Source organism: Hyla sarda, chromosome 1 (genome assembly GCF_029499605.1).
Source record: "Hyla sarda isolate aHylSar1 chromosome 1, aHylSar1.hap1, whole genome shotgun sequence".
Taxonomy (NCBI): Eukaryota; Metazoa; Chordata; class Amphibia; order Anura; family Hylidae; genus Hyla; species Hyla sarda.
Genome location: NC_079189.1, coordinates 54,920,218 through 54,940,393, shown reverse-complemented (window position 1 = coordinate 54,940,393; position 20,176 = coordinate 54,920,218). Strand labels below are relative to the sequence as shown.

At 40.6% G+C, this 20,176-nt stretch overlaps 1 protein-coding gene across 3 annotated transcripts in view; it reads left to right on the top strand.

Moving 5' to 3' along the window:
* The window catches only part of SORCS2 (sortilin related VPS10 domain containing receptor 2), a 1,056,376-nt gene that overhangs the window by 592,410 nt on the left and 443,790 nt on the right, over positions 1 to 20,176 (top strand). For 2 of the 3 annotated variants that reach the window (XM_056555055.1, XM_056555057.1), the window contains exon 3: positions 17,123 to 17,222. In XM_056555055.1, the coding sequence (XP_056411030.1) occupies positions 17,123 to 17,222 (100 nt within the window). Of the gene's footprint in view, positions 1 to 16,516; positions 16,571 to 17,122; positions 17,223 to 20,176 lie in introns of those variants that run through there. The other variant, XM_056555056.1, reaches the window with a different exon arrangement.

Genomic DNA, 20,176 nt, shown 5'->3' with positions numbered 1-20,176 from the left:
TTTGAAGAAGAGATGAAAGACACAAAACCAGCAAAGAGTCACACATTTTTTGTACATATGAATGTTGTGCAAAAATGTTAAACTTTGTGGAGAAACAAACTAAAAAAAAATCAATTAAACTGCATAAATTGACTTCTTCTGGGGATAGACTATTGTTAATGTGTAATTCATATTATGGTATAACTTAGGGCTTCTAAGGAGAGCCACATACAGAGGATTCGGTAGCCACTTGTTTCTAGGAGTGACTTAATTGGAGGGGTCGAAAATGCCGGACAACTTGTGTCTACAGGATCATGAGATACCAGCCACCTAATTGGGTACACTTGTTTAATTCCTTTTTAAAACAATTAGTTAATCAGCCAAACACATGGCAGTAGACGTGGTCAAGACAAGTTGCTTAAGTTCAAACCAAGCTTTAGCATAGGGGAGAATGTGGATTTAAGTGATTTTGAACATGGCATGGTTGTTGGTGCCAGACGGGCTGGTCTGAGTATTTCAGAACTGCTGATGTACTGGGATTTTCATACACAACCATCTCTAGAGTTTACAGAGAATGGTCTGAAAAAAGAGAAAATATTGAGTGAACAGCAGTTGTGTAAACAAAGATCCCTTGTTGATGAAGAATGGGAAGACTGGCTTGAAATGACAGAAAGGCAACAGTAACTCAAATATCCACTCTTTACAACCAAGGTATGCAGAATACCATCTCTGAGTGCACAACACGTTAAATGTTGAAGCAGATGGGCTACAGTAGCAGAATACCACATCGGGGGACACTCTTTTCAGCTTAAAACAGGAAACACAGGTACAATTTACACAGGAATCAAATTTGGGCAATGGAAGACTGTAAGAATGTTGTCTGGTCTGAGTCTCGATTACAGCTGCACCATTCAGATGGCAGGGTCACAATTTGACATAAACAACATGGATCCATTATGCCATGTGTCAATGGCTCAGGATAATGATGGTGGTGTAATGGTGTAGGGGACTTTTTTTGACACACTTTGGGCCCCTAATTACCAACTGAGCATAATTTAAACATGATAGTCTACCTGAGTAATGTATCTGACCATGTACATTCTTTATGACAACAGTGCACCCATCTTCTGATGGCTACTTCTAGCAGGACAATGCACCATGTCACAAAGATCACATCATCTCATACATGACAATTAATTCACCATACTCCAATGGCCTCCACAGTCACCAGATCTCAATCCAATAGATCACCTTTGGGATGTGGTGGAAAGGGAGATTCTCATCATGGATGTGCAGCCAACAAATCTACAGCAACTACGTGATGCCACCATGTCCAAGGGGATCCAACCTGATACTAGCAAGGAGAACCTAATAAAGTGGGCGTATAAGTCCAATAATGGGCAATGCATAATAGTTAGATAACTTACTGGATAATTCTACACACATATTGATGATGTTATCTATGTTTTACAGCAATGTATCGGGGGCGAGTTATTGTCCTTCTTGGTTTTCGACATCTTGTAGCTACTTATCCCCCTATCCCTACGGTAATATGCAAACAACCACCAAATTTCCTCTAGTTATCAATGTCTGCCATGGCCAAATGTTTGGGAAGGCTAAGGGGAACTGAGTGGTGAAGGCCACTGGGTTATTGTCCCTTTTGTCCTTTCTTTAATCTGCCTCTGCTATTTTTTTCGCTGTTTGATGTTGTTCTTTTATGTGCATTACTTTTATAGGTTTATAGATTCTCTTTCTTGAAAATCCGCTTCAGTGTTCTAAATGTTTTCTCGTCAATTCTTAATACACTTGGATAAAATGTGAACAGAACATAATGCATTTTGTATCAATTCCATTTTGTGAACTGGTGAGAAATGCAGTGTTAGGGGGAAGGAAGGATGCTCTTTGCAGAATGGAAGACACCTTATAAAATGCACCTTGTCCGCTGCCTTATCATAAATAATTGTACGCTGCCAGTCGGACTGATGCTTTAAAGCCGGCCGCACTCATGTGCTTAATCTGCACTTTCCAGATTAAGCCTGCCAATGTCATCTGGTCTCATCTGACAGACACGCTTTGCAGCATAACAATCACATCCACTTTGTACCATGAATCCATGAGTCTATTTAAAAAGCCCAGTGCATTGCCACCGAAGTACGCCAGTGTCACATTGACACTTCTGGATATTTGTAAATGAGCCTCCTTAAATCTGATTAAATGGGCACTCTCATTAAAAAATGTTTTGCTATTGCACTCCTTATGGTAAATAACAAATCTTTCTAATGTACTTTGTTTAAAATTTTTTTTAGTTTTTAATGTTTCATTTGTGTTTAAAAAAGCTGCCACTAGGTGTCTCCCCTTTTGACCAGAGCACATTTCCCTCTATCTCTTGCACAGAATTTAGACTCCTGCTGGCCTGGCAGAAGTCCAAAAGCAGGAAATGCTAAGGGGTGTGTTTGCAGCCTTATCCAAACATAGCTCATCTCACACACTGAACTGCTATGGGCTATGTGTAGCAGAGTAAGGGTGGAAGTTATCCCCTGTATGACTTCAGATGATGTCATGCCTGGTGAGGATCGCCCCTTCCCAGTCTGTGAATCTGACAGACTGAGCAAAAAATCTAGAGCAAAATCAAGGTAGAAAACTAAAAACTAATAAAAATAAAGGCAGGGGGTGGTTTATCATGATGGGGCAGTGAACTGGGAGGATTATAAAATTTTATCATGACAGGTACTCTTTCAGTAAATGCTGTTACTTTAGGGGGTTATCCCTTTACACAGGATAGGGGATAACTAGATGATCACTGGGGTGACCCCGACTGGTTACAAGAACAGAGGTCCCATGTCAGGGTGTCATTCTACAATCATGGCCAAAAATGTTGGCACCCCTGAAATTTTTCTAGAAAATTAAGTATTTCTCACAGAAAAGGATTGCAGTAACACATGTTTTGCTATACATATGTTTATTCCCTTTGTGTGTATTCGAACTAAACCAAAAAAGGGAGGAAAAAATGCAAATTGGACATAATGTCCCAACAAACTCCAAAAATGGGCTGAACAAAATTATTGCCACCCTTAACTTAATATTTGATTGTACAGCATTTGGAAAAAATAACTGAAATCAGTCGTTTCCTATAACCATCAATAAGCTTCTTGTCAGGATTCGGCAGGCTGGAGGTGGATCCTCTGTGTCAGAGAGGGATTGGCGTGGACCATGTCGGTGGACCGGTTCTAAGTTGCTACTGGTTTTCACCAGAGCCCGCCGCAAAGCGGGATGGACTTGCAGCGGCGGTAGCAACCAGGTCGTATCCACCGGCAACGGTTCAACCTCTCTGACTGCTGAGATAGGCGCGGTACAAGGGATTAGACAAGAGCAGGGTCGGACGTAGCAGAAGGTCCAGGCAGGCAGCAAGGATCGTAGTCAGGGGCAACGGCAAGAGGTCTGGAACACAGGCTAGGAACACACAAGGAACACTTTCACTGGCACAAAGGCAACAAGATCCGGCAAGGAAGTGCAGGGGAAGTGAGGTGATATAGGGAAGTGCACAGGTGAAGACACTAATTAAAACCCATGCGCCAATCAGTGGCGCATCGGCCCTTTAAATCGCAAAGACCCGACGCGCGCGCCCTAGGGAGCGGGGCCGCGCATGCCGGGGCAGCACAGACGGGGAGCGAGTCTGGTAAGCGGGTCGGGATGCGCACCGCGAGCGGGCGCGTCCCGCATCGCGAATCGCATCCCGGCTGGGGGCATTATCGCAGCGCACCCGGTCAGCGGGTCTGACCGGGGCGCTGCGAACAGGAGAACGCTGTGAGCACTCCGGGAAGGAGCGGGGACCCGGAGCGCTCGGCGTAACACTTCTTACACCTCTCAGCCGGAATGTTGGACCACTCTTCCTTTGCAAACTGCTCCAGGTCTCTCTTATTGGAAGGCAACTTTTCCCTACAGCAATTTTAAGATCTCTCAACAGGTGTTCAATGGGATTTAGATCTGGACCCATTGCTGCCACTTCAGAACTCTCCAGCGCTTTGTTGCCATCCATTTCTGGGTGCTTTTTTTTTTTTCTCAAATAACTTTTTATTTTCATGTACAACAAAGCAGGTATTATAAGGCATTACAAACTTCGTTAACAGGGTTATGCAAGAGTATGAGCTGTCAATCTCAAAAAACAAAACAATACAAGATCCAGCATATTATACATATATAATTTAGAAACGGGGGGGGGGGGGGAGAGGGAGGGTGGGGAGGGGCTGGGACAATTAGGGGGAGGAAGGGGTAAAGGGGCAAGGCAGGTTACAAAAGGCAGCATAGGTCACCTAAGTCACAACTGTTCCTCATGCGGGACGATCCGTGCAGTATTTGGATTTTAACCACGGGTTCCACACGGTAGCAAATTTATCATGTGATCTAATAGCTCTGTAATGTAACGCCTCAAACCTACATATCTTGTGAACTTTCCTAAGCCATTCCTCTACCGTGGGTGATTCATTACTCATCCAATGTAAGGGGATAATGGATTTGGCAGCTGCTAACAAATGCAAAATCAGGGACTGTTTTCCGGGAGCATACCATTTCTGGGTGCTTTTTGACGTATGTTTGGGGTCATTGTCCTGCTGGAAGACCCAAGATCTCGGACGCAAACCCAGCTTTCTGACACTGGGCTGTACAGTGCGTCCCAAAATCTGTTGGTAATCCTCAGATTTAATGAGGCCTTGTACACATTCAAGGCACCTAGAGGCAGCAAAACAACCCCAAAACATCATTGAACCTCCACCATATTTCCCTGTAGGTACTGTGTTCTTTTCTTTGTAGGCCTCATTCCATTTTTGGTAAACTGTGGAATAATGTGCTTTACCAAAAAGCTCTATCTTGGTCTAATCTGCTCACAAGATGTTTTTCCAGAAGGATTTTGGCTTACACAAGTTCATTTTGGCAAAATGTAGTCTTGCTTTTTTATGTCTCTGTGTCAGCAGTGGCGTCCCCCTGGGTCTCCTTACATAGTGTTTCATTTCATTTACATGTCAATGGATAGTTTGCACTGACACTGATGCTCCCTGAGCCTGCAGGGCAGCTTGAATATCTTTGGAACTTGTTTGGGGTTGCTTATCCACCATCCGGACTATCCTGCATTGACACCTTTCATAAATTTTTCTCTTCTGTCCACGCCCAGGGAGATTAGCTACAGTGACATGAGTTGCAAACTTCTTGATAATGTTGCGCACTGTGGACAAAGGCAAATCTAGATCTCTGGAGATGGACTTGTAACCTTGAGATTATTGATATTTTTCCACAATTTTGGTTCTCAAGTCCTCAGACAGTTCTCTTCTCCATTTTCTGTTTTCCATGCTTAGTGTAGCACACACAGACACACAATGCAAAGACTAAGTGAACGTCTCTCCTTTTATCTGCTTTCAGGTGTGATTTTTATATTGCCCACACTTATTACTTGCCCCAGGTGAGTTTAAAGAAGCATCACATGCTTGAAACAATCTTATTTTTCCACAATTTTGAAAGGGTACCAATAATTTTGTCCAGCCGTTTTTTGGAGTTTGGTGTGACATTATGTCCAATTTGCTTTTTTTCCTCCCTTTTTTGTTCTGAATGCTGGGGCAGTGTAGTACCCCTTTAAGGGGTTAAGATAACCCTCTAATCTGCATTCTGACCACTAAGCCTAAAACCTGGCTTGCTTCCAGTTTTGCCTGTGATGATAAGGAGAAGGCTGCTGGAAAGTGATCGGTACAGAATTATAACAAAAGGTGACACCAATGTATATTTATTTATTTATTTATATATTTATAGGTAAGAAAATAGGAGATCAACCTCCCCTCCTTGTAGAATGACCTTTTGTGCAGGTCACACAGCATGCTTACAAACCTGCTCCATACAAAGAATATGGTGTTCATTGTGTCTATGTCCATGGCGGCTTGCTGTAAAGCATATGCACATGGGCATAATCTACATATGCAATAATCATGGGGCAGGCCAACCATAAAGCTTGACTTCAATTGGAGCTGAGTATAGTGTCCCTTAAAAAGACTAGTCCGCAATCCATTATTGTATAAAGTTCTGCTCAATGAGAAGCGTATTAAAGGGTATTCCACATCTGGGACCTTCAGTGATCAGCTGTAATCTGTGAAGAAAGGCAGTAAGAGGTTTACACTACAGGATTTCCAGCCGGACACAATCCAAAAATCTGAATCGGTCGGCGCTAGGACAGGGCGAACATTGCTGTCCCAAAAGATGCCAATGTCTGTGGCACAGATTCCACCAGAACATTTAGCGCATATAATGTTCTGACAGATTTTTTAAATAGAATTTTCTGGAAAATCAGCAGTGTGAATGGGCAGTGGAATTTCCAACCGAAGCAGAATTCCAATAGGAAATTCCGTAGTGTGAACTCGGCCTAAGTGCTCGTTTTTTCTGCACTGCCACCACAGGACAAACAAGGCATTGCATGATGCCAACTGAAATCATTGAACTGCCGGGTCCTCTGAAGCAATAGACACTTATTGATGGAAATCTTGAATGAAGTGCTTATCACTGTTGACTATAAATGCCCTAAGAAGTATTTTTAAGATGGGTTTTCTAAGTCAGACCACCCCTTTTGATTATATATTGCAAGTGGCTATTAGCAAAGTTTAGCTCCTTCTTGTACTTCTGTGAAGTCTTAACTTTTTATCAGTTGCAAATTTACTTCTTTGGTTTCCTGACCTTCATTCGTGTCTTGGCGCTGAAGGTTAGCTCCTTAAGAATATCTGTGATTAAAAGTATAGAAGAAAGGCGATGCCACTCAAGAATACAGCTGGAAAGTAAAACCCGTATAAAGTAGTAAGTTAAAGAACAGCCAATTATAATATAATTACACTTTGTTCAACAAAGACATAGTGCGCAGTGAACGGTAATGGGTGTCGAGAGTGGACAAAGACCATACACATTAAATTATACATAGCTGGGATGAAAATGCATCTATAGAAATAATCATAATTTTACTGGGATAGACAATATGAGTCAATGTTCTTTCCTTACTGTTCCAGGAAATGCATTTAATTGCTATAATGCGATGGGAGGGGGAGGGCTGAATAACAATGGGCCAATTTAATAAGAGTTTTAATGCATTAGGAATGAGTGTCAAAGTTACTAACCAGGTATCCAAAAACCAAAGCCTTCATGTTATTTACATTGGGAGCAAAGTGGGGCAATTGCCCGTAGCAGCCAACCAGATTTCGACTCTTAATTTATAATTTAAACCTGCATCAATAGTTTTGATCAATAACCTCCATTATAAATAATATGATAATGATATAATTGTAAATAATATAGTGCTGTGTTCTGGTAAAACAGAAATACAAACCTGTACTTAACTACCTCGCGTGCACCTCGCGAGAACAGTGCAGAGAAGTGTCATTTCTTTTGAGCTCGGTTACATGCTGAAGTTTCCAATGAAGTCAATAGGAGCTTTATGGTCAGGCTTCCTTCTCGCTCTGTCAACTTCTCAAGGAGAGCTGCAACGCAGGGCTGCACATGCGTATAATGCCCATGTGGACATACCTTACACTTGGGATAACCCCTTCAAAGAGATGCAATTTGCCCTCATTGCCTGGGGATCCAAATTTTGCACATTCAGTCTCAAATAGTGGGACATACTGTTTAGCTACATGCATTCCCTAGTTTGGTGCACAATTGTAAACATACAAATGATGGTACTGCCCCAATCCAGCCCTAAACATGTGCTGGGGGCTGATGTGTGATTGACAGCTCTGATAGATGGTATAACCCATTTTGGAGATTCATAGCATTTTACAATGACAAGCTGGGGTTGGGACCCCTAAATAGGGTTTACAATATTCTTTGAGGTGTTTTTGAATTTTTTTCTATTTCGTGTGAGTTATTCTGAGTAATTTCTTTACTTCAAAGCTAGTAGAGGTTTTGTAATTTTCTAAGAATTATGGAGCTAAGTCAAGCCTAGAGCTGAACTCATGATTAGTACCAATATATAGCTTCCTTGTCTGGATAGCGGTTGTCTGATATTAGAGAATTCTGCTGCCAGTTTGACCTCATTTAGCGGAGTGATCGCTATTTGTTGCCAGTAGCAGTTGCATTGAACTGACTGGGAAATGAAAGTATGAACACGAGAATAAGTCCAGAGGTTAAGTGATATTTTATTGCCTGTAAAATTATATAGCATCTAATAACAGCAGAAAAATCCCATCTGCTTCCAAGCTATAGCTGAAATATAGCTCCAATGTAGTAGAAATAACATAATGATATGAGCACCGTCGAGTTTGGGTTTTGGTGAACTTTGACCCCGATATTGTATGTCTTACTTTTTCCAGAACAATTATTAAGGTTATTACACCATGTAACTCTAACTAAAAATATAATTTTTCTATTGATTTTTCCCCCCATTATTAAATAGAATGTATCATCAAAAAGCATATTTTAAACATATTTTTGCAGAATTGTTTATTTTTTATTTTTTGTTTTATTTTCCATACTTTATATTATAAAATAATCAGGAAATCTTGCAGTTCTCAGTCTGGCCACTAGGTCTAATAATAAGTTGACACTTCCTGTAAAACTTAACAGCAGTGTCCTCCTTATCATAGCAGACAGGAGTAAGGTGGAAGGTGAAACTCGCTGCTCAGCATTTGGAACAAACTGTTCTGAATGCTAGGCTGGCACCGGAAGCTCGTAACGCCATAGCCCCAGCCCTCAAGACGGCTGTCACGCCCCCTACCATAGACTTGCATTGAGGGGGTGGGGCGTGACGAGCGCCTGGCGCCGGCTCCAGCATTCATAACAGTTTGTTCCAAACGCTGAGCAGCGAGGTACCCCTTTAAGGCAGGATAACAAAACAGTGTCTCACAGATCAGCCTCCCCCACTCTAGGAATGACCACCACACAGGTCACAGAGAATGCCCAGAAACCTTTCCTATTGTTGTTAATGAATAAGTCAAGACTATTGTGTCAGTACATATCTGGCTTCAATCAGTTAAAAAAAATCTAGTGAAGGTGAAACACTTTGGTTTTCCTTTAACATTGGAATAAAAGCTAAATACATTTTGCAACCCCCTAGGCCCCTTCTTCAGTGTAATAAAATTGTATAATGACCCATCTTAGCTTTCAGTGCCTTTATATACTATATGTAGGTCTGCAAGATTCTGGTTGGGTCATCCAGTTGCTAAAATACATAGACCATGGTTCTACAAGTGAACACTATATAGTTTTTTGCATATAAGATATTAAGGGTACATTGTGGATAACCTCATGCAGTCTCCAGGAGACATTACCTGCTTCCTGCTAGAAATCACAATCACAACTGCAATTACAGCAGGTACACATTAGTTTCCGAACCAGAATAGACTTTACTGGGGTGTCCACTTTTCACATGCTATATGGTGTTACCAAATACAGGGAAACCTCTTGCACATTGTTTGGGGTCTTCTCAAAAAATGCTAAATAAATGAGGAACCTCAGTCTGAAAATTCAGTCTGTGTAAGGGGTTTGGTCTTCTCAAAGAGGGGGCCTTTTTGGAGAGGTTTCTCTGTACATGTTTTTAATATGCTTTGGAACAAATAATTTCACCATCATATCCCATTAACCCCTTCTCGCCACAGGAAGTATGTATACATCCCAGTTGCCTACATGTTAACACAACTGGACGTATGCATACGTCCTAGCGATCTCGTGCTCGGCACGATGCACTGTCACTGATGCAGCTGCTGAAACCGGGATCGCGCTGTTCCCGTCAGCATGAACCCCATAGATGTGGTGATCAGTCCTGATCACAGCATCTATAACATTGACAGGGGGCTCTCCCTGTTCATCAACAGCAATCCCGCAATGCAAACGTTAGTAATGACTTGTACAATAAAACGATAATGTTATTTATCCTGCATGGTGAACGCTGTTAGAACCCTGTTTCTGAAATGTTATACACCTGTTTCTAAAATGTTAGTATTGCTAGGTTCTCCTGCCCAACCTTTCATTAAGAGACATGGAAGCACATTGGTTGTTACAGCTGTGGAGACCACATAAGATGCCCAAAAAGTCTCATTTAAAACCTCTATTGATTAGAATTAGCACATATGAAGCAAAAGTTTGACTTTAAGCTCCTGGGCTCCAGTGCATAATCTGGCCCAGACTTCAGATGTCCTACTGCTCCTTTGGCATCTCTACTGCCCAGAGTAGCTTCCCACGCCTATGTCAAAATTGACACCTTAAAGGGGTACTCCACACATAGACATCTTATCCCTTATCCAAAAGATAGGGGATAAGATGTCTGATCATTGGGGAGTCCGCCCACTGGGACCGCCCCACATTCTCCTGCACGGCACCTCAGTGATCTCTGCTCCGTATGCATGGAGCAATCTCCGCTCCATGCTGAATTAAGAGCAACCACAGCAGTCACCCTCTCTATATATCTCACATAGACATTAAATGGTCTCTCTCATTAAACATGATTTTTAATATTTGATTCCTTATACCAAATAAAAAACTTTTGTAATTTGCTTCCATAAAAATAAAAAAATAAAAAAAATTGTTTTTCGGCTGTATACTTCTGGCCACCAGGGGTCTCCCTTCTTTGTCAGAACAGATTCTGTCTGGTAAAAATCTCAGATTTTGGTCTCCTGCTTGTAATGGCAGGAGACCAAACTCAGGAAGTGTTTCTCTGCACTGAGCTTGTTTGGCATCTGCACAGAGCCTCACTGAAAGCAGCTGCACAGACTAAACTGCACAGACTAAAATCTGAACAGAACCTCACTGAAAGAAGCACAGACTGAAAGCTGCTGCACAGAGCCTGAGGTCTTCTATTCATCACAGCACTGCAATAATGTGAGGGCAGAAGTGGTCCCCCTGCAGGCTTCAGTGATGTCACACCCGATGGGAAATGCCCATTTTCTCCTGCTGGGAAATTGCACTATGTAAGGAAAAGAAGGTATGATAGAGAGCTTTTTAAAGCACTGAAATTTGGGGTGGGAGGAGTGTTAGGAGTAGTTAGAAAACATAGCCGGAGTTAGTTTAGAAAAGTTTATTTGGTGTCAGGTGCACTTTAATAGAGGGAGCGTGACGACCACAGCCTCCCGAAGCCTAGCACAGCCGGCATTTTGAACATAACTGTTTAGAACGCTAGAGTGCTGGGGCGAAGATTATGAGGGGTCACAGGGGTCTTATGCCCTATCCTTTTAATATGGGATTATTTGTCTAGGGGCAGAGTACCCCTTTAAAGTGAGGCCTTCAGCAATGGACTGAGTCTGAGTCTGAGTTTCTGTATGATCTGTGCTTATGGGCTGCAGAGATGTAATTCCAGTACTGGACATCTTGTCTGGGTTTATTTCTAAACATTTAAGAAGAGTTTTGGCTTCTCCATCCAACAATATCAGTGTTTGGGAAATCCAGATGGCATCTGCACAGTTCAAAGCACTGGAAAACAAGAGACAAGTTATCCTGGATTAGGGCCCGCTGTTCTAAGTCTACATGAGAAAAGAATGACGATAAAAATCTAAGTTTAATCAAACTACAGAAACGTCACATTTATCAGATAGAAGGAAATATGGTTCGGATTTAAAATGAAGAAATAAATCTGTTGGGTTTTTCTGCTTCATATATAAATGAGCACAAAAGATTTAGGAATTGTCACATGTATCCTTTCCTTATTTCCTTACTTTACTACATGTTTTTTAAATTAGATTTAATGAAGAAAATATGTTTTCCTGCCACATAGACCCAGTATAAGGTATATATTTTATCTATCTATCTATCTATCTATCTATCTATCTATCTATCTATCTATCCATCTATCTATCTCCTATCTATCTATCTATTTCATATCCATGTATCAATCTATCTATCACAAATCTATCTATCTCTCTATCTATCTGTGGTAGCCCTTGGGGGGTGTATGGTAGTGGTGGTATGGTATAGTTATATAAGGGGTTAATGTTACCCCTAGAAGAGTTTGTGACGCCAGGCTGAGGGCTGGTATGCTGAATCAGTGTTCCGGCCTATCGCCGCCCTTCCCAGTAACGATAGGTGCATAAAATAACTGAAGGTCCACAAGGAGATTTGAACTTGAACTTGAATAACGTTTACTGAAGTGCTTGCAATATTCACGGTACAGTCACAGTCTCATACAAACAGTACTTGGTTACTTAGTGACTGGCAGTAGTTGCGGACCTTGAGCTAGACAATACGTCTCTTAATTTAGGAAGAGATTTGCAGATCCGTCCGGATTTAGGGGATGTATTAGGTCCGGAGATGCTGCAGAGTGTTTGGGAGGTGATACACTCTATAATTATAATCGTTCAGCCGTTGCCGCGAGGCTCGGGCCTAACTCACTGCGATTACTGCTGTACAGGTCTTGCTTGCTTGACAGCCCACGAGGTCAGAGAGAGAAACATGGCCGCCGCTCCCTTATATGTCTGCCATTCACCTTACATGGTGTGATGGTATTGTTTACGTCACAGGATCTATATACATTATAAAACCAAAACAAGGCTAGAGATACCAAAGTGAGCCCTGGAACGCATCCAGAGTGAGGCTTGGAACGCATCACATGACCCGAAGGCCCTGCGACACCATGGAAACAAGTAATTAACCATTTATTTACATTTATACTATACTATTTATATTATCTATGCATAAATTACTAATTATACGTTAAGATAGAGGCGACTAGGGTAGACTAGATTACAGGGATCATTACGTCCTAGGGACTCTGGCTATGGGGACCCATAAATAGATAAGTACCTTATGAAATGCGGGATTGGGACACCACATATCTATCTTATATCTATTTATCTATATAAGCCCATAAAGATCCAGCAGCACTCCAATAGTATGTGAATAACAATCGGAGTTTATTGACCCATGGTCAGCAGTGGATGCGACATTTCGACTGCATCATGCCATCATTCTCAAGCATGGCGTGATGCCGTCGAAACGTCGCATCCACTTGTGACCATGGGTCAATATACATTGGTTTTTATTCACGTACTATTGGAGTGCTGATGGATCTTTATGGGCTTGGATCTTGAATAACAGTCTGCGACTGGGACTGTGTTTGTGTCCGCTTGCACCCTGCACCTTGGTTTATCCACATAACTTACCTGGCTGTGCTGCTTCTGCCATTGGAGTTTATCAATCTATCTATCTAGCAAAGAAAAAATGGCAGCACTCCAAATTCCAATGCAAAAGGTGTAGGATTTATTAGCCTGGCGGCATAGCGACGTTTCGGCTGCCCACTTGGAACCTTTCTCAAGCTAGAACACAAGCTTGAGAAAGGCTGCAAGTGGGCAGCCAAAATGTCGCTATGCCGCCAGGCTTATAAATCCTACACCTTTTGCATTGGAATTTGGAGTGCTGCGGTGTATCCTTTGACCCATTTCCTGGGACAACGAATTGCTGGCACCCACCACCATTTTTTCTTTTTTTTGGGTTGTGCTGCTCCACATCTACTTTATTTATCTATCTATCTAAGAAAATAAATCAAGAAGAACAGCACAGCCCATATAAATGCAATGATTTCAGGTGATGCACACAGGTTACTGAATCCAGATTAGGGATCCTAACTTCAGACAGCAGCAAAATGGAGAGTCCCATAGCACACAATGAGGCGAAAAACTTCAATATTTTATTAAATCAAAAAAAGTGTCTCACTGCAAGCTTGTTGTGAGAATTTTTTTTGATGGAATAAAAGATTGAAGTTTTTTCACCTCAATGTGTGCTGTGGCCTGCTCCATGTAGCTATCTCATATCTATCTATCCTCTATCTATCTCTCTATATATCTCATGTCTATCTGTCAATCTTTCCCATATCTATCTATCTATCTATCTATCTATCTATCCATCTATCTATCTATCTCATATATATCTTTCTATGTATCTCACATCTATCTATCTTATATCTATCTCTCTATCCATCTCATATCTATCTATCTGTCAATCTTTCTCACATCTATCTATCTCTCTATCTAATACATATCTATCTATCCATCCACCCATCTTATCAATCTTTTTCATATCTATCTATCTCATATCTATCTATCTATCTGTCTATCTATCTATCTTCTATCTATCTCTCTATCTATCTCCTGTCTATCTGACAATCTTTCCCATATCTATCTATCTATCTATTTCATATATATCTTTCTATCTCATATATATCTTCTATCTATCTCTCTATCTATCTCATATCTGTCAATCTTTCTCATATCTATCTATCTATCTATCTATCTATCTAACTTACATCTACCTATCCATCTATCAATCTTTTTTATATCTATCTATCTATCTCATATCTATCTATCTCATATCTATCTATTTATCTATCTCATATCTATCTAACTCATATCTATCTATCTATCTATCTATCTTTTAATCAATCTTTTTCATTTCTATCTATCTATCTCATATCTATCTATCTATCCATTTATCTATTTATATCTATCTATCTCATATGTATCTATCTATCTATCTATCTCATATTTATCTATCTCATCTCTATCTCATATCTATCTATCTCATATATATATATATATATATATATATATATATATATATCTCATATCTATCTATCTACCTCTTATCTATCAATATCTCATCTCTATCTATTTATTTATCTATCTATCTATCTATCTATCAATCAATATCTCATCTCTATCTATTTATTTATCTATCTATCTATCTACCTATTTATCTATCTTGAATTACCATGCCTGTTCCTCTATGGAGGATAAATGATAAGTCAGTTTTATGAACAGCAAAAGTTAAACCATGTGGGAATTATCTTGGTTACTTTGCACCTAAAGTCCCACAACAGGTTTATTATACCTAAAACTATCTTTATCCTTCACAGAATTATGTCACATGACATTTCTATGGTTTGATATATTTCCATTTCTTTACTTTCTACTTTTTTTTGTGTGATCCTTTCACTTTTTCCTCCCCATAAAATAATTGTATTTTTTCAGCAGAGAATTGTTAACCTCCTCTCACATATCAGCTTTTTTACAGCCAGTGTTTCCCATTTTCTAATGGATCAATATTTAATATAAGAAATGTGACCTACCGTACTGTGGAGAATGAATGCCCTGGTAATAAATATAGTACGATACAAGCGGTGGGAAAACTAAGCCTTGTAAGTGAACAAGGAGACTCAGGTTTCCACATCGATAAAATATGTTTTCTGGGAAGTATGAATATTAAAAAATAATGTTTTCTTTTAGTCCAGCACATGGCACGATATTATTTTTGTATGAGGTTTTGCGCTATAGTATAACATACTCTCCATTTTCTCACACACCACATTTTTTTCATCTTCGTCTGCGCCGCTAATTCTTCTACGATGGGCGGCGGTTGCAGAACCCACCACAAATTCATGCGGTTTGGCCGAAAGAAGAGGCCAATGTGGCATAGACATAATATCAAATATATAAAATAACACTCGGCTGTGTAAAACAATTCGGAAAATAATACGTTTATACCTCCAGTGAAAACAACATGCTCGGAAGCCATACTGCGTGTGCACATTTACTGTAGATGTACAACCGGATAATGGAAGCGAACTACCAGAACCAGCATGTCCTATTCCATATGAGCTACTTTAACAGGATAAATAGTAAAACACTGTGGGTGGGGGTGGGGGGTGGGGGGTATTCACCATTGGTCCTTGTTTTTTTCTGTATTTTTATTTTATTTTATTTTTTTCGCATTTTTTTTTTATGAAAACTTTACACGATTTTGGAAAATTTGGTGCACACTAAAGAAGGCTGTGAAATTTAAAAACATGAAAGAAAGCCTTTTTCTACACTTCTGCGTAGAGTGATGTAGATTTGCAAATTTTTTGCACCATTTGAGTGGTATTTTTACAAATTTTCACAAAATTCGAGCTTCAGAAATTTGTGACCACTTCATGCCCAACCAGTGGGGGGGGGGAAAAAAATGCCAGTTTTGCAAAAGAACCTTGAGATACAAGGATGTTAAAAAAAAATTTGGGCACAACGGCACACGCAAAAGTAGATTTGGAAGGATCGGACAAAGGCTCAGGGATGTATAAAGTGGTAGACTCTATATAATAAAAGATGCGATCTGATTGGTTGCTATTAGAGATCAGCGAACTTACAGTAAATTCGATTCGTCACGAACTTCTCGGCTCGGCAGTTGATGGCTTTTCCTGCATAAATTAGTTCAGCTTTCCGGTGCTCCGGTGGGCTGGAAAAAGGTGGATACAGTCCTAGGAGACTCTTTCCTAGGACTGTATCCACCTATTCCAGCCCACCGGAGCACCAGAAAGCTGAACTAATTTATGCAGGAAAAGTCAGCAACCGCCGAGCCGAGAAGTTCGTGACGAATCGAATTTACTGTAAGTTTGCTCATCTCTAGTTGCTATGGGCAACTGGTCGACTTTTCTTCAGCACAGGTCCTGATGAATCTCCCCCTAAAGGGGGAGATTCATCAGGACCTGTGCTGAAGAAAAGTTGACCAGTTGCCCATAGCAACCAATCAGATCCTTTCTTTCATTTTTCAGAGACCTTTTCAAAAATGAAAGAAGCGATCTGGTTGCTATGGGCAACTGGTCGACTTTTCCTCTACACAGGTTATAATGAATCTCTCTCTATAAGTCGCTCTATGGTGCCTTTGTACTTTTATGCTTTACTGTAGATTTATTCTCCCCTGAATGCAAGCATACATGAGTAATATGACAAGGCGTTCAATTTATTAAAGGAGAAGTCATGACCCTTGCCCGGAGCAGGGGCCGCCATGCCCCCTCCATAAATCTCTATGGGAGAGCCGAAGATAGACGAACGCCTCCCTCATAGAGATATATGGAGGGAGCATGGCAGCCATTGCTACGTGCGGGGGTCGTGACGTGCCACTCCCGGGGAGATCCGGGGCCCTGTACATAAGATCGTTGGAGTCCCAGTGGTCGGAGAACCAGCGAACTAAAACTTATCAGCATGGGACCTGGAGGCCCCATTGACTGCACCAGGTGCTATTTTATGTACTGTACAATACAATATAACCCTCTGGTCTTACCCTATGTAGGCATGTACAGTATATGATGTTGTATTGGTAGTTTTAATGCTGTATTTGCTCAGATCTTAATGGGACTTTTAGTTGACCATATCTCATTGCTTTATATAACCAGGTCCTCAGATTTTGGAACTACATACACAAAGCTAAACCTGCAGCCTGGAGTCACTACAGTGATTGACAAATTCTACATCTGCCCCAGCAACAAGAAGAAGGTAAGAAAAACTGCAATATTATTATACTTCTCATTTCCGTTACTGATGTTAAAGGGGTACTGCGGCCAAAATTTACTTATCCCCTTATCCATAGGATAGGGGATAAGTAGCTGATTGCTGGGACCCCCAGCGATCACTAGAAGGGGATCTGCCTTGCTCAGTGAGGAGCGTGTGTCGTCTACACGCTCAATTAATTTCTATAGGAGCTCCGATGATGCCCGAGTGCTGGACACGGGTCTCTTCGGAGCACCCGTAGAAATCAATGGAGCTCACTCAGAGCCGGAGCCCGTACCGGAGATTACAGGGGGTCCCACGGTCGGACCCCCTAAGATCAGCTGCTTATCCTCTATCCTGTGTATAGAGGATAAGTTAATTTTGGCTGCATTACCCCTTTAATGTTACAATATGATGACTATTTTCAATACTTTGATTTATTTATTGGAGTACAGTGCCACAGAACATTCTCTTAACATTTTAAGTAGATGTCTGTGTAATGTGTAATACAATGAGGCACATGTTGTAGATCTCTTTATTTCGAACCATATGTTTATGGGTTGTCAAATCTATAACCGTTTTTATAGCCTCGTCCTTGTGTGTCCGGTAGTTGTTCATATACCGTTAATCTACGGGATAAATTTAGGATCAGTATTGTATGTACATGTTGTATGATGTTGTGGCATAAGATGTGGCCTTAGTTAATGCTGTAATATTATTTACGTTTGGTTTAGTTAGGCTTCTATGATTTTGTGACATCTGAGAATCTTGTTTTCTGGGTGGCTTATGTTATCTTGTGACAAAACTGACCTAAACTAATGAAGTCACTCCAAAATGTCACATCACTGGGACTAGTTTTATATGAGCATTGTTTCGTACTTTTACATCACTAAAGTTGGCCTTACGATGCATTTGGAAAGTCTTCAGACCCTTAACTGTTTTCACAATTGGTATGTTAAGGATTTGAATTAGAATTTAAAAAATCAAGTTTTCCCCCATTATTCTGCACTCAATACCCCATAATGATAATGTGAAAACAAAATTTAAGAAATGTTTGCAAATTTATTACAAAGAAAAAAATTTAATTTCACATGGATTTAAGAATTCAGCCCCTTTGCTTTGCTACTATGCCATGACACTAATTGTAGCCAGGCCTTTCTGTGCCCCTACATAGTAGTTAGGCCCACCTATGTGCCCCTAGATAGTAGTTAGGCCCCACTGTGCCCCTATATATTTGCTAAGCCCAACTCTTTGTCCCCCATTTATTAGTTAAGCATATATACTGGCCCATATATAGGCTATTTCCAACTCTGGATGGTAGTTAGGCCTCAATACTCCTTCATATAGTAGGTATGCCCAAATCTGTGCCCACATATATTAGTTAGGCCCCTTCAATCAGTAAATCCTCTCAAAACATTATTATACTGTATATGCTCCCCTCAGTTCTAAAAAAAACAAAAAAAAAACAACAACCTCATACTCACCTAAAAAGTTTCCCAGGATGCATTCCTCTGGTCCTCTTCTTTCTTTTCTGCAGTCTTCACACACACCACAGGCTGGTTTATACCTGCAGTCTTTGAGATAGCGGAAATGCGACACAATGTACATGAATACATTGCGCTGTCAGTGTCTGACCTTTGATGTCATTAATGCGCGCTTCCGCTTTCTCATAGGTTGCAGGTATAAGCTAGTCTTTGGCCGTAGCATAGGGATGCAAGTGCAGCCACCCGGAGGCCTCTGGATGGGCAGCTACTGTCGGCAGGCTTAAAATTGGTGGTACGAGGGCCTTAAAAGGATAAATCCGGCCCTGGCGGTGGACCAGTCACCACTGGCCCAAAGAATGGGAGGACTACCAGGGGTTTTCCTGATAGGCCAATCCAGCCCTGTGTGCAGACCTTGTGGCATCATACCCAAAAGGATTGAAGGCTGAAATCACTGCCACAGGTGCATTTAGTCCTGACTAAAAGGTCTGAATACTTATATTATTGCAATATTTTTCTGTTTTTTCTTTTCAATAAATTAGCAAAGATTTGTAACATTCTGTTTTCACTTGGTCATTATGGGGCAATGTGTGAAAAATGATGGAAGAAACTTGATTTTTTTTTTTTTTTTTAAATGTTAAAGGGTGTGAAAACTTTCCAAAATCCATTGTATTTAGGTCTTACCTACAATGTTGTATCATCCCTTAACGAGTCCTGGAGTTTGCATTATACGATGTTGTAATATCACTTAGCTTGCTGTTGTTTTTGCATTCTGTGAAGGGGAGACATTACTTAGGCTATGTTTGCATCTGCGCCGGGGCTTTGTTAAGGATCAAAAGGTACCTGCAGTATTTATTGTCCTGTGTCATGTATGCATTCTATCAAGTTGTGGCATTACCTGAACCTGACTCTTTGTATACGCTAGATAACATAATATAACTTAACCTGACCCTATGTATTTATTGTGTAATGTTTTACAGTAATAAATGACTTCTGTTGTGTATGTGATCTATGAAACCGTGACATCACCTAACCTGACTTTATGTTTGCATTATATGGTATGATCTGATTGACCTCAACACCGTATATGTATTGTGACATCACTGACCTTGGTACAGTGTACATGCAGTTTATAGGCATTGCACAGTGTTATAATGTTATTGACCATGGCCCTATGTTCATTTATACATTGGTACATGAGAACTATGGTTCCAAATGTGCTAGAATAGTCTACAGCAATCCAAAATTTCATGCTCTAAAAAAGCATACCAAAATGAGACTCACTCAACAGGAGGCATGACATCAGAAAATAAGCAGGCATGAGTTGGATTGTGCCAAAAATGTGCTAACATTTTGGCAAAACCCTTTGGCATAAAATAAGCCAACTAACACTTGGCCTAAACCATGCATTTTTGCATCTGGTGCACTTTTACGTTTTCACTCTCTAAGCATTGTGTTCTGTTGTAACATCACTGAACC